This window comes from Platichthys flesus, chromosome 3 (genome assembly GCF_949316205.1).
Source record: "Platichthys flesus chromosome 3, fPlaFle2.1, whole genome shotgun sequence".
Lineage (NCBI taxonomy): Eukaryota > Metazoa > Chordata > Actinopteri > Pleuronectiformes > Pleuronectidae > Platichthys > Platichthys flesus.
In genome coordinates, this window is record NC_084947.1 from 23,156,369 (window position 1) to 23,171,371 (window position 15,003).

General features: G+C 38.9%; 1 protein-coding gene across 1 annotated transcript; it reads right to left on the reverse strand.

The window, feature by feature from the left end:
* Positions 1 to 6,144: 6,144 nt before the first annotated feature.
* Positions 6,145 to 13,491, reverse strand: vamp8 (vesicle-associated membrane protein 8 (endobrevin)). Its single transcript, XM_062384755.1, has 3 exons — positions 13,276 to 13,491; positions 9,439 to 9,606; positions 6,145 to 8,093 (listed from the first exon to the last, which is right to left on the reverse strand). The coding sequence occupies exons 1-3, from the start codon at positions 13,288 to 13,290 to the stop codon at positions 7,890 to 7,892; spliced, it is 387 nt and encodes a 128-aa protein (XP_062240739.1). The 5' UTR covers positions 13,291 to 13,491; the 3' UTR covers positions 6,145 to 7,889.
* Between the last annotated feature and the right edge of the window lie 1,512 nt (positions 13,492 to 15,003).

A 15,003-nucleotide genomic window follows, 5' to 3' on the forward strand; every position in this document is an offset into this window, starting at 1 on the left:
ATTTTCAGCAGGATTTGTTGAGGCTTCTCAGGGGAGAAACTGATCTGAAGCTTCTTTGATCACTTTGCTTTTCAGTTTGGATCATGATAAAAAAAATCGGATATATATGACCTAGGTGAAGGTTTGCTCTCTAACGAGTGACCTATGACTCCAGTGGCCAGCAGGGGGATGAGGAGGACGAACACCATGTTGACCATGATCAGCTGGATGTCCTTCCTCCAGATGGAGTGACCTACTTTCAGCAACATCAACAAGTTTCTGAGAGGAGAGAAATATGAGATGATCCACTGACGCAACACAGCGTGTATTCCTGTCACACTGTTTTAGACACTGAGAACACAAACCATGAAAAAAGACCCAGAGAGTTGATCAGCCACATCCTCTGTCCCTGTGGTTCCGAGAGCATCAAGCCACATTCACCTCCTCTGCATCTGAGGAACGTAATAATGTCACCATCAACAATAATTCAGCAACCAGTTTATGCCGAAAGACCAAGTTGGCTTGTTCAAAACAGATGTAATTTGTCACAAGTGGCTGACACACTTGCAAAGCTAAATGGAATGGAGCTATAATTAGTAAATCTATTTATTTATTTATTATAATTAAAGTATGAATTATAATAATTAATATATATGGCTATGCTTTATGATATTTGAGGTAGTGCCCAACAGCTTACATACTGTACGAATTGTAATGATAAGAGTCCTTACTGAAAGTCAACCATTTCCAGGAAGGAGAAGACAAGAATAACAGGTTGTGCACTACAGCCTGTTAAACCTCAGACAGAACAAAAAGTAGTAGGATTGACAATCTGAACTACAGTGTAACATATTTTTAGTTGCTTTTATTCAAACTCAGTATAAGAAAAAAAATGTAATATAACTATCATTAATATCAAGTTTGAGGCAATGTTTTTCCATGGGCCAACTTTTTAATTTCTCTTCACTCACTGTAATTAAAATCCATAAAATGTTATTAAACATTTTATGTATAGTTCCCAATCACAACATACATAATCTCAAGGCGTTTATTGAGGTGGATATTTCAGTATTATAAAGAAACTGGAGATGATGTCCTGACTATGGGCTGGTGATGTTTATTTTTTTTTGCATTAATACTTGATTTAAGCGTTGTGATAGTGTTTGGAATTTTTTTCATCTCTTCATGAATTGTTCACCTGAGGTAATGGCATCTACATTCGTCTAATATATAATTGTAAAATGTGCAAATGCTAACATAACATAAACTAATTCAGGCAAACCAGCAACAGCATATTAATATACTATGTAGCTAATATGTTTTGCACTCCTCTCCCCTTATAGTGAGGAGAAATGACATTATGTCCTATAAAAATAAAACAGACAATGATGGGGCAGACATTGAGACAGAGCCAGATTATCTGGGGGTTGAGACAGCTGAATAAAAACAGCAGGAAGTGGAGAGCATGCCAGAAGACTTTTTAGTTGGCGAGACTATTTTTCAAAGTGAGGGCACAGAGCAGGAAGGAGAGATGGATGAAGATCCTGAGAGTGAGACTGAGAGTGACATCCAAGAAGGAGGATACAAGCACCGGACAATCAGGTTTGTTATGTTGAAAAAATATTTCCCTTCTAGTAAAGCAGTTTCATTAGAGCTCAGATGGTGTGTACTGGTATGTAGTACTCATGTGGTTGCATTTATGATTGGATTAATAAAATGACAATAATCAATCAATATCCCATTGGTGTTTCTTGATTGCTTAATGTGCCACCAATGCAGCCTAAATTGAACTGGTTTCCAAGAACATTGATGGGGGAAAGGAGAAGGAGCTTCCTGGTACCTCCATCCCTGGCTTGAGTATTCTAAACTATCGGACTCTGCATATTGTTAAGCCTGCAGACATTTTAGCCCTCGTAATAGTACACAGTATATGACTCACCATCAGGATTCAGCTGAAGCTTACAGGAATGTGTTTTGGTTAGTTTTTAATATAGTAATTTGATGAAATTGTATCTCTAACAAATACCAATTAAATGTTAGTAATTTTTTTGGTGCGCTATTACTTTATATAGGGTACTGAACGAAAAATGTTGAAAGCTTGAACACTGTCTTTGTCTCTTTTGTCCCGGGTTAAATGTGCTACTCTGACAAAACAACTGGCCCCGGTCTGCCCCCTCAGTAAAATTGGTCTAGAACCAAGATCCGTTGGTCCAGATCCAATGGCGGTGATCCAGAACGCGTCCAATCCCATAATAGTCGCCAATTTGTGGTGGAAATTCTTGGTGAGAGAAATTAAATAACGATTCTCAGATCGAACTATCTTTTCTAAATTTATTGTAGCAGATAATACAACAGAGAATATAAAAAAAGGAACAAAAGAGTATATCTAAGAATACAATCGAGAATCTTATCAGAATATATCAGAGTCTATATAATTAGCTGCATAGGACAGAGTTCTCAACACCACAATGTGATGCAAAGGTCTGACCAATAGGAGTTCACTCCTTCGGATATTTCTGATATTCTGGTCGTACCACAATCAGCCGCAGTGCTTTTGGACACAGTCTACAACATCCCATTAAAAAACGGAACCAATGAACGTGAACTAGACTATGAATTGAACTTTGAACTGGTTCTATTTAAGTGTGAACTGGCTCAACACTGATAATAACAGTTGTCTGGATCCTGCAGCTCAAACACCTGGAGAATATTAGACAGACAGAACCTGTGTTTTATTGTGATCTATTGGGTCAATATGGTGTTATGAGCTGTTCGATATACCAATCAATCAATCAATGATTCAATAACATTTTATCAGTAAAGGCCATATTCACAAATCACAATTTGTCCTATAGGGTTAAACAAATTGAGAAATCCTCTGTTCTTAACACTCAACAAAACTATCAAAAAAATCCTATCAAGAGGGGGAAACACCATAGAAACCTCTTGGAGAGCCAGATGTGAGGGATCCCTCTTGCAAAATAAGAGTATTCACAGCATTGATTAGAATAAACAGTTTTTATGAAATAACAGAAATTAAATTAATCTAGCACTATTATCTGAGGAGACATATTGTATATCAAGTAGGCTTTTTGAAAATAATAGTCCACGATCAGCAGCCGCCTCGCTCATGGTCCACCACCATGAACTATCTACGATCGGTTGGCAACACTATTCAGGGTTAGGGTTGTGGTGGATCTCTGATTCATGATCCACTGTCATGATCCATGATGTGGCTGCAGCTGTGGTCCCAGATCTGTAAACAATGAAGCATAGGGAAGAAGTCGAGTCAGTAACATGTATTGATGAGATATTAATGTCTTTAATGTGGTGATGAGGGAGAAGAGGAGAGAGAAGCTCCATGTGTCATGTGTCCCCCGACATTCTAGACCTACAGCAGCATAACTAAGAGCCGGTCCGAGACAGACCTGGACCAGCTCTAACTATAAGCTTTATCAAAGAGGAAGGTTTAAAGCCGACTCTTAAACGTAGAGAGGGTGTCTGCCTCCCGAACAGAAACTAGAACATGATTCCACAGGAGAGGAGCTTGATAGCTGAAGTCTGAGGCTGAGAGGTAGAGCGGTCGTCCTTCAATCAGAAAGTTTACAGTTCCTTGCCCAAGTGTCCTTGGGCAAGATACTGAATCCCAAATTGCCCCTCAAAGCACAAACAAGTGCTGCTTATAGATGCAGTGTGTGAATGGGTGAATGGCAAACTGTACTGTAAAGCGCTATGAGTGGTGTGGAGGAAAATTCCACTGACCACTAAGGTTGTGGAAATCACCTGACTAGGTGTCTCCCTGCTGTGATACTGTTTACCTGACAGGATGGAACCCTTATTTGGTGATGTTTTTCTTCTAACTGGTACCAAGGACGGACGGACACAGCAGATAAGACACATGATGATCTCATGTCTTTCATGTCTTCTTTTTCTCATATTATGCAATGCCTCTTTGAATAAGTTCTGGCTTTTGGGAACTGGCGGCAACTCCAGTCTGAGAATTACATTATTTCAAATCTCAAGATGAATTTCCATCACCGTGGTCATCAAGACTAGACAATGCTATGCAAATACAAACCATTTACACTAGTTTTAGGGATGACAGGAAAGCCTGAAATCTGGGAGAACAGTGCTTTAGTGGGTTTCTATTGTACTAGGTTATGTGTTTGTGGCTTTTAAACTCTGGAGTGAATCAAACAACACAAAGAAATGTTAGGGTTAGGGTTGGTACTGTTCAGGTTCTAATAACTTGTGGTGAGTGTTAGTGAAAGTGTAAAGTGAGCTCAGGCCAGTGAGTGCGGATGACGACACCCAGACTCTCATATGAAACAAACCAACCGCTGCTTCGGTTCTGATTCTGTTCTTCACACATGTGTTGCTCCCAATCGACATTTACCGCCTGGTTCACATTAACGAGCTCAGCTGCTTCATTGTCCGTGTGTGAGGAGGCAGCCATTATCCTTCTTTTTGGACTTGTACACATGGAAACACATTCGATACATAAGATTAACCTGTTTCAAGCATCAGAACATTTAATCCACATGGGTAAAGGTGTATTTTCAAAAGAGATTTGAAGAATTTCAAAAAACAGATGAATCAGATAGATCAAAGAGAGGTGATTTTAAACCAAACAGATTTCATCATATGAACTAGTTTAGACCATGCACATACATACTTTGCAAGGAAAACATATTAACCATAAAAAGACATGGAGGATATTATGAAAAATATATCAACACATATCCTTCATTTTATTCAATGAGTTCTATTTTCTAGGGACATATCAATTGTTAAACTGATAAAAACAGCTAAAGGAAGGATTATTGATTCACCATTTAAAGTAGTGAACTATGAATAACATGAACAGCTTTTGTTGCAAACGAATCATTTCACTCCTGTATGACTCCTTATGTGTGTGATAAATTTGTCTTATGGTTAAATCGGAGAGCAACTAAATGGTTTCTCTCCTGTAGACCTGAGACGTTTCTTCTCCTTTCTCCACCTGCAGCAGAAAGTCTCGTGTTCCGACCCCGGCAGCAGCTGCACGGCCCACATGCTCCTCCGTCCTGCGCACTTTGAGTCTCATCGCGAACAAACAGAGCCAGAGGCCGGGAAACAGAAACACGTAGTTCAGAGCGCCCCCTGCTGGACTGCAGGATACATGTAATCAGTTTAAAAACATTTAACCACAAAAGGACAGAGGAGACATATTGATTCCTGATGGCAATTCTTATATTTAAGCTCTGTCTGGTTGTTATAATGTATGTTATTGATGTGATGATGTAATTAATGATTAGCAACAGTTTGTGTATTAACAATCAATATAACAATAATATGCTGTGTGTAGTTTCAGAGTGTGGGAAGTGTCACTATCAAATTCCTGATATCTCTGACTTACAAGACGGAGGCTGATGTTTACATGTTTTTCCTACTTGGCTGCTCCGGGTTTGATTCATATGAACGTGGCTCTCTGTACAGCCTGACAGGGATGCCAGCAGGACTCTGGAAAGAAGCTTTATGTTTAATGAATGAAGCTGGTGACTCTAGGTAAATCAAACAGGGAATCCCAGGCTGCAGTTGCTAGTCTTGGAGATCTCTGATCAAATATTTCTTCAGATAATCTCACCATGTGAACATCCTCACTAATGCAGATCCATGGGTGTAAGCTTGGGAGACGCTAACTTTTGTCTGGAAAGTGTGCGCTACTGGAAGCTGTGTTAGGTTGCATTCTGGGAAGTATTGGATGCTTCATTGTTCATATGGGCCAAAAATTAGGAAATTTTTAATATTTTGGTCTACACCCTGCTGGTTTGATTTTTATAATTGTTTTTTATTACTTTGAAGGTGATGCCTGATCTTATGTTAATAAGATAATTTCCATAAATATTTTTCAATATTTGTATCTGCTTCAGCAATGTTGAAAATTAGGCAAATCTTTAACTACAGTTGTCTTCTTCACCATGCACCTCAACAGGCTAAGAAAATGTGTGACCTCAAATTATTCTATTGTTAAATATAGTCCGATTTTATCTTCATTTTAGTTAATGCTCAGTTGGGTGCTTGGTACTAAAGCCTCATGTCTCAGCTCAGCCACGCCATCTGTCTCCATCTTGTGGCAATTTAACAAACAGCAATTGAGGGGGAAAGCATCACAGGAGAGCCAGAGAAAATATAATTTTCTTTTATTTCAGACCATAAAAACCATTTAATGCCACGGCCGCCAGTTAAAGACCCTCAGTTAATGGCATCGTAAAAAAAAAATCTTCGGCAGTGAAAGACCTGCTGCAGCTGGAGCCTGTATGAACAGAAACTTGAACATGCAGCATTGATCAGAGCAGTGTGAGCGTGTTAAAAAGGTAATGAGATGTATATTACTGCACCTTGGAGGCACTGTTAAAAAAGAAAGAAAAGGCACACATTGATAAATCTGTTCCAAGAGAGCCTCCTTCTCATAACTACATCTTGAAAATGATTGAACAGCAGAGAAACTGAACTATGCTACTATTATAATTAATCAATCTGGACTAATTTTAATCCAAAAATCACATACAGCTTTCATTTTGATTAAAACAGATTGAACAGGAGTAACATGGTTTTATAAATAGCCTCTAAGGAACAGATACTTTCATACACATAGAGGAGAGAGTATTTATGACTATGTACAGTTCATAATGGCCAGCGCTTGGAGTTCTTTGAAACTAAACTGGTTCTGTAACAGCAGAGCAGGGTCAGAGTTGACAAACATATGTGCCTGACTTGTTTCCTGAAAAAAAGCAATATGTGTTTTGATATAATTTTCTAATTTTAAAGGGCCTGTTTGGACCCAACAGGGGGCGCTATGGAAGTGCTGCAAATTGTCTCCATCAGCTGGCTGGCTCGAGGAGCCTGATCCTCAGACACCACTACAGATAGTTTCAGTTTTTTTTTCTTTTAAATGAACCACTGAAGCCTGACTTCAAGTATTTCTAGAGTTAAGACACAGCGAAAAAAAGAATGATCAGTTTTAAAAGACTGATGATTCTGCACAGCATAATTGTATACATCCCTTCTAAAGGACCACTCAACCGTAAATCTATTTCACCTGTAGGTCTTCTCTTCACTTTCATGGCCCAAATCAAACTCAGATGTCACAATTTTGAGAGATAAACCGGATTCTGTATTGGTGTCACTGCTGGTATTTTGAACCTTACTGCATGCTGTTATGTGATGTTTAACCTACTACAGCTGTTGTTTTTGTGCATGAAAACAGTTTTGTAACTTTGACCCCAATCTAGCAACAGAGCAGAAACCCCTCACACACCAGTTAAGTAGCTCAAGAACCAAAGCAGGCTTTACATTCAATAACTATTTCTCTATATGCCTGAATACAAAGCTGCAAGCATTTTAAAAGGACATACTCACATACATAACCAGCACACAATTAAGCCCTTCATTAAATATGTAATGACCTGATTTTTTTTTACAGATTTCTCCAAAGTCAAAAACGTTTTTGTACACAGCATCTTTCCTCTTTTAAACTATACAAACTGTCCTTTGTAGTGCATTTAGGTGACAAACAGAATAACTAAAACGATTAATTATTTCCATCCACACATATTACAGTGACCTCTTCTTTGCCAGGTGGAAATAACTGCTGGTGGTGAAACAGGGAAGGTAACACTATGAAATGTCCTTTAAGAACAGTGACACGTGTTTTTTTCCTGGTGTCAAGTGAACGCCTTAGACCTTATAGAGATTTCTGTTTAATTTCACACAATTTCAATGGCCGGTATTGGGTTGGAAAAATTGTGTGTCATTAAAGTGCCTTAAATCAATGAAGTCCTTGAAATCCAATATTATTATGAAAGTTACCAGTAGAAACAAACTAAGAAGAAGGAAAGGTTTCACCAGACAGCAGTGATATCTATACATCACTTTGATGGCTTGACGGTGGTAATTTCTGGAAGAGGCCCAACAGGAGCCCCTGAGGAACTGATGGGGATGACTCCAGTGGCCAGCAGGATGATGATCAGGATGATGATGAGGACGATCACCACGATGACCACGACCATCTTGACGTTCTTCCACCAGTAGGAGCGAGCCACTTTCACAGAAGTCTGTTTGAAGTGCTGAGCCTGAGACAGAGAGAGATGTTTGTGAGAAAGCAAATGGCCGAGCGAGAGGCACTGGACCTTCTCCAGAGTGTCTCCTGCCAAGCCTTAGTATAAACTCATAATGATAATAACCAAATGAGCTGATCCGAGAACACAGCAGGAGACCCTCATCAGGATTCAGCGCGAGCGAGTGAAACAAGAAGAATGCAAATATCTCAGGATGAAAAGGCAGTGCCATAAACGTAGAAAAGATCAGGGCAGACACCGCTGTCGATGTGCTGTAAACAAAATGTGTCACGTTCTGCCTCCTGCATGCGGAGCTACTGCTCAACTGATTGCTGCAGAGATTTCTATGTTGTTGTGAACATGTCTGACAGGAGAATCTCCTTCTGCATAAAAGACAAACTCTGGATAAAGTCCAGACCCAATTGTTTCTCTGGAGTCCATTCCTTAAAACGCTTTATTAATAGAAATGAAGGGACATCAAATATATCATCAGTGTTTCCAATGGCAAACTGACGGGATGACTAATACTAAAACATCCTGTTGTATAAATAGTGGGCAGGTTTTTCTTTCTAACTTATTTAGTGTAAAAATGCCTCTCCACCAAGTGAGATACAGTATATTCTATCTAGGGTTGCAAAGGGGTGCAAAATTGCTGTAATGTGCAGGACTAGTCAGGTAAGTATCAATGATATTACTGGGGAAAATATATTAACATGCTGATTGAGGATTGTTCATCTAGCCTATCTCTATTCATTTATTCATCAATTGTAAAATATTTTTAAAGACGATTCCAGTTGTTTGGCCAACTATTTATATCTCATTGCATAAGTGTTTTTTTACAAGCTTTTTTCTCATCTTATTCTACAGAACAATTCCACATGCACTATCTCATGTGTGGAGACATTTCAGCCCAGCCAATGTAGAAGGAAAGGCTGTGTGCATTTGCAAATACTGTACAAAGACCTATGTTAAGAATGACACAAAGATGCAGAAGCATATAGTCAAGTATTTTTGCTACCTGGAGAAAGCTTCCAGCGGCTACTGGGAAAAAAAACATAGACTTGTTATCCTCCTCCTGTTTTGTTGAGCTGTGGCAGAAGTAATTCCTGAGAAATGAGCCATTTCATGCCCAGTGGCCAAGAGAATTTCATAGTGAAAACATTGCTTATGAGGTGCCGATCTCAATGCAGATGGTGTCTTTGTTATGTAGCCATTACATTGTGAAATCAAGATTCACTTCATAATGATAAAGCAAAAAAGGGCAACGTAAGATAAGTGAATCATGGGCTCACTGGCTTTTACTGAGACATTCACATGCAACAGAAAAATTGAAGGAATAAACTGCTGTTGAGACACTGACCCCTGCCTGCAGGTCCTCAGACTTTCCCATGAGGTCGTCCAGCCTCTCTCCTCGGGCCAGGATCCGGTCCACATTCTCCGTCATGATGTTTTTCACGCCATCGACCTGATCCTTCAAGGTCTGCACCTTGTCCTGAGGCTCTGATTCCGCCCCCACGCCTCCCCGCTCCTTGCATTGGACAGAAAAGTAATTTCAGAAAATTATTTGAGGAACAAAGAAGAGGACAAAATGTGCGTTTTAATCAATGTGTAACAGGCCACTGTGGAATTCAGCTGATAAAACTCTTAATTGTGTTTGTATCAAGTGATTCTATATAAATGGAAAAACAAAACAATATTGTCTCTCAGTGGAACTATTGGAGGTTTTGGATTATTACAACAAGTTGGAACATATATTCTAGTTTCTGTCAGCACTGAAACTGGTCTGGTATTCAGCCCTTATTGATATATAATGAAGGGGTGGACAGAACAATAGAAACACCTGTCATTAACATACCTGTATTAGTCAGCACTAAAAAGGTCAGCCTCCAAAATGATCATTAATTTGAATCAACAGTCTTGTTGCTGGACAATTATTTTGAACATCGGCTACATTCTAGTTTTGTCAGAATATAGTGTGGACTGTTTTTCACCTGAACCAAGTGTCAGGGTCATGTTATCCTTGCTTTACCAACCTGGCTCCTCCTCATTGTTCTCGTGTGTAAACTGTGGTAACTGTGACAGGCGATGTTGAAGAGGAAGGGGCAGGAGCGTTTGTGATCTTGCTGATGTCAAAAACAACTTTTTTTTTATTTGATTTAAGTTTAGAAAAATAAAGTGTAGTGGCATCATCTTCTAAATCTCTTTATCTGTGCCAGTTTTACCATTAGGCCTCCTACTATTTATCCTATTGGCTGACTTTTCAGCAGCAGGTGGTGGCTTTGAGGTTCCAGTCCCTTGGGCAGCTGCACATGACAGCACCGCCTACAGGCCGTCACACTATTGTTTTTAGAAGTGTGAGAGCACCTCCTATAGCATGTCTGCATTCAGCAGGAAGATAAGCTGTGATCTTATAAAGCCAAGTGTTCAAGCAAAGCAGAAATGTTGTGCCTGTTGTGTGTGTGTTTGTGTGTGTGTGTCTGTGTGTGTCAACATACATACAGTCACCTCAAAGTTCCATAGAGAGGCAGCTGACTGTAAACAACTGTCTCTAGGAAACAGAGCAGGTTGCAATGTCATCTGTTGCCTTCTCTCTCTCTTGTCACCCTCCCCTTTGTTCTCATTCCTTCATTCTTTCTCATGTTTCTTCCTTCATTCTTTTAGCCCTGGCCCCTTTAAATGATCTCTTGGTTACTCTCTTCATTTTTCAGAAGCTCACCTTTTTCATTTTCCTTTGGAGCTGTCTACAGTGTCATTATGGAAATAGCTGCTTTTGATCATGTACACTTTGTATTTTGCTACTTTTGTATTAAATTGAAAACTGTTCCTGTTCTTAATCTCTGTGTCATAATGCTACAAACATTTCTGAATTCTTTCCAGATACTTTGCTGTACATAATGACGAATGAAGCAGGTGTATTCTCTTTGTTCTCTTCCTGTAACTGAGGCCTGTTGAATGGCTGACAGCCATTCAACAGGCCTTTTGGAGACAAAAGATTTGTCTTGAGCTTCCCTGAGAGGAAAGTCGATGTTTCAAATCCACAGAGGACCCGGCTTCTAAACTGTTCCATGGAGGAATCAACAGTTTCATGTCAATAGCCTCGGACAGATACTCATTAGACCCCATGCACCCTCAGAGGACAACCTTTTGTTACTGATAACTGGCTGAGACGATCTGTGGTAGCTGGAAGTTTGGAACCAAGTAACAGTGTGGAGAACAGGGAAGGACAGAAAGTAAATATAGGTTTGCAGTGTCTGTAGCTTGCCAGAATAATAATAATAATAATAACAGTTCTTTACTTCACTCACCAAAGTCTTGGGACATCCTGTTATGGTTTTAATGACGCTGCTTGGTGAAGTGTAGTAATAGGATTTCTAAATTCAAACTTGACAGTTTTCAGTAAAATAATAGGTAGAGTGAACTACAGGAAATATATTTGAAAATGAAAGAATCCCCTAAGGAGTCAGAAATCAATAACTAAATATCTGTAATAATGGAATAAATGGATTACTTTTATAGGTCACAATTAAATGATAATATTACAGACTTCAATCCTGAATAGTTGTGTTTGTTTAGTTTGTATGTCACAAACAAATGGCCGCAACACTTTCCGTATGCCTTTTCAAAAATAAAAGCACCCCAGCTTTTTTGTTGATGGTGTCCATTCCCTTGTTTAAAAGGTTTTTTTTAAATTGTGAAATATTTTCAGGAGCAGGAGATGCACGCCTACAAGGGACTTCTTTCAAACAAAGAAATAATCATATTTATGGCCATATTAAAATCAAAGCCTATATGTAAAAACATTCTTCTGCAGAACATGATGTGGAACTGAGAAGCTAAATATTTCGCATTGTATATATGAATTGATACCAATTTCAATATTGTGCATTGAATTGAAAACAGCCTCTCTTTGTGTATATTTATTTCTTGCACATTCAGCCTTTTAAAAGAAATTGCAAAAAATTATAAACATGACCCTCCTTTTTTTCTCGAAGATATCAGGGTGGTAGATCTCAGCTTATGTTTGGAATTAAAAAGTGATCTTGGGCTGGAAAAGGTTGGTCACCACTGATCTAAAGCATTAATGCTAATACAGGAGTGTGACAACGTTAAGCTAACAATATGTAGACTGGGATGGGATAGTTCACACAAAAATGATAATTCACTCATTATCCATTCACCACTATGCTGGAGGAAGGGTGGGTGAAGTGTTCGAGTCCACAAATCACTTTTAGAGTTACAGGGTTGAATAGCGGTGCAGTCCTGATATTCAAATTTGACTCAAAGCAGTCAAATTTCCATGTTTATCGCCTGTTATCTTCCTCCTAGTTGCTGCTGCAGCTCATGAGTTCTCGCAAGACAATTAGATGACATCACAGGAGCAGTAAGCGTTGTCTGTTTTTTTTACGTTTTAAGAAGTGGCCATCAGTTAATTCAATTATAATCGATATGGCTGCAACGCTGTTTACCCCTGAAAGTCCCAAAAGGTTCTGTGGACTGAAACACTTCACCCACCCCTCCATCTGCATAGTGGGGAGTAAATAATGAGCGAATGTTCCTTTATAAATAGAGTTGGATATAATGGTGGATAAAAGATATTAGATAATATATAAAGTTCTTATTAGAGAGAAATGTTACAGTATAGGAGATGCGGTTAGTTAAAGTACAATAGGGTGCACTGAACTCCGGATGGTCTCCTGATACTTTCTAAAGGAGTTGTACGTGAGAACGCAAACGTCAGAGTGACAAGCTCCGGACTTTCCCCCATAGCCCCCTGGTGATAACTCCTTGTGGTAAGCTTCACGTCGCTACATCTGTCAGCAGAGGGTTCGGCCGACAGTTAAGAGGCGCAGGATAATGTGGGGAAACCCGATTTTTATCACTTGAAGAAAAGAATAAACATCGGCGGAGCGACAACATGAATAAAGTACTTTATTCTCTGGATCAGTTCCAGAGACGAACAGCGCTCGGGTTGTCACAGACTGTAGCTTTCAGCGGTGTGAGGTAATCAGGCCATTTTGTTCAGCGCCACCGGGACCTCACCATGAAAAGTGAATTCAGGGACTTCACGGGTTTTCGGACAACTTTAGGTGAATTCAAACTTATTTTCTCCGGATATGCACCTGTTGCTGGTCGGTGAACATGGCGACGAAGGAGTCTTACTGAACAACACAAACAAGCATCAGCCATTATCACCTACCGCATCTTTGTCCATGTTGTTGGAGAAGAAGTCCTCTGACCGGTGGCGCCACTCACTTTAAAGTTGACGCTAATTATTGAAATCTTGGATTGAAAAGCCTTTTGGAGACGTGGAATGTCCTCCGAGTCAAGTTGTTTCCTACTGTGTTTCACTTCCTGGTTGTTTCCTTTCCTTCAGACTGGACCCTGTCGCCTCAAGTGTCTCGTCAATCGTAACACACCCTCAGCTTCCTGAGCACCCTTTCATAATAAAACATTTTCTCGTGCCTTTTTAAAGAATACATCAGTGTTAACAGATTGGAACAACCATTCAAAAGCCCCATAGTAGAAATGAAAGAGCTTCTAGGTACCAAGTCTTAATTGTATTTTCAGCCATATTTAAGACGCAATGGCAATACATTGAAGGCTGCAGTGAGAACAAGCTTTTCAAACATCTGACCTGAAGTTTTGCTCAGAGATTCAGAGTTATTAAACATTTTCATTCAACAAAGAAATATAACACTATGTTATGTAATTTTTATGGCGATGTGTAGGTGTATTATCTGTGTTTCATACATAATCACGGTGTAAAATGTAATGCTTTTATTCTGAAGGCATCTTCTCAATTTCTGTTATGGTTGTAAAAAACATCTTGATGTGAGTCTACCTTTTATAATGGGGATGACATCACACCAAGGTGTTTCCATCATGTGTTGACCGTGCATACTGAGGAACTGTTGACAGTGTTTTCTGTGTGTTTATAAGTGTGTTTAGTTTGTATATATTAAGTACTAAACCTGGTTTTGTATCCTCTTCTGTGTTTATGATCAAAAACAGGAGGTGTAAAGGCCAAGAAAGCCAAACTAAGAATATACTGATTCACAGGGACGCCTCAGTTAGTTTAACATTAGCTTTAGAATTAAATATAACATTGTCCCGAACACAATGAATAAACATTTTACTCTTAATAAGGCTAATAAATTCTTACAAAAAGCAGACAAACAAGAATCATAACCAAAGCATAACATAAAAGTAATTAAAGCTGAACGAAAATTGTAACACCAATTATTTTATAATCCCACTGACTTTTGTATTAAAATATGAATGATATGGTTATAATTTCAACAAAAATTAAGTCAGAAGTCATGATAATATAACGTGCAAAACTTTATCTTGACCTTATTAAGATGTAGCCTACCATCTACAGTAAAAAGGAACTCACTTAGGTAAGATACATCCATTCATAGACTCATGCTTAAACTCAGTACGTGTTGTAATGCACTTCAACACCACACTCTTCTGGATCTTACATTTTGATTACTAATTTCTCGTTTCAATGTTATTTGATATCACATTTAAGACAAATTGTTAATTTTATAAAAATGTTTTGCTTCTTCAATTTGTCAAGGACCTAGGATTCTATCCACTTGTTTAATCATGCACCTTTAGGCCAAAGATTTATCCTTTCATCACAGGGAAATAAAACACATTACTCTGTAATTTCAACATTAATCATTTCTCACTGTGTTGTGTTGTTGTACTTTATGAAATCTTGGTTCCATCTGTGCTTTGAAGCTCATTCCTTCACACAATATCTGAGTATCTGTAGATCAGCAGCAATGTCCTGCGTCATTGATCTGATGAGATAAAGATGTTTCAGTGTCCTGATCCACATGAGAAACAGTTGCCAGTGTGTAGGAATACCACGAATCATGCCTGCTTTTCTCAATGAATCAGTGAAAGAATAAAT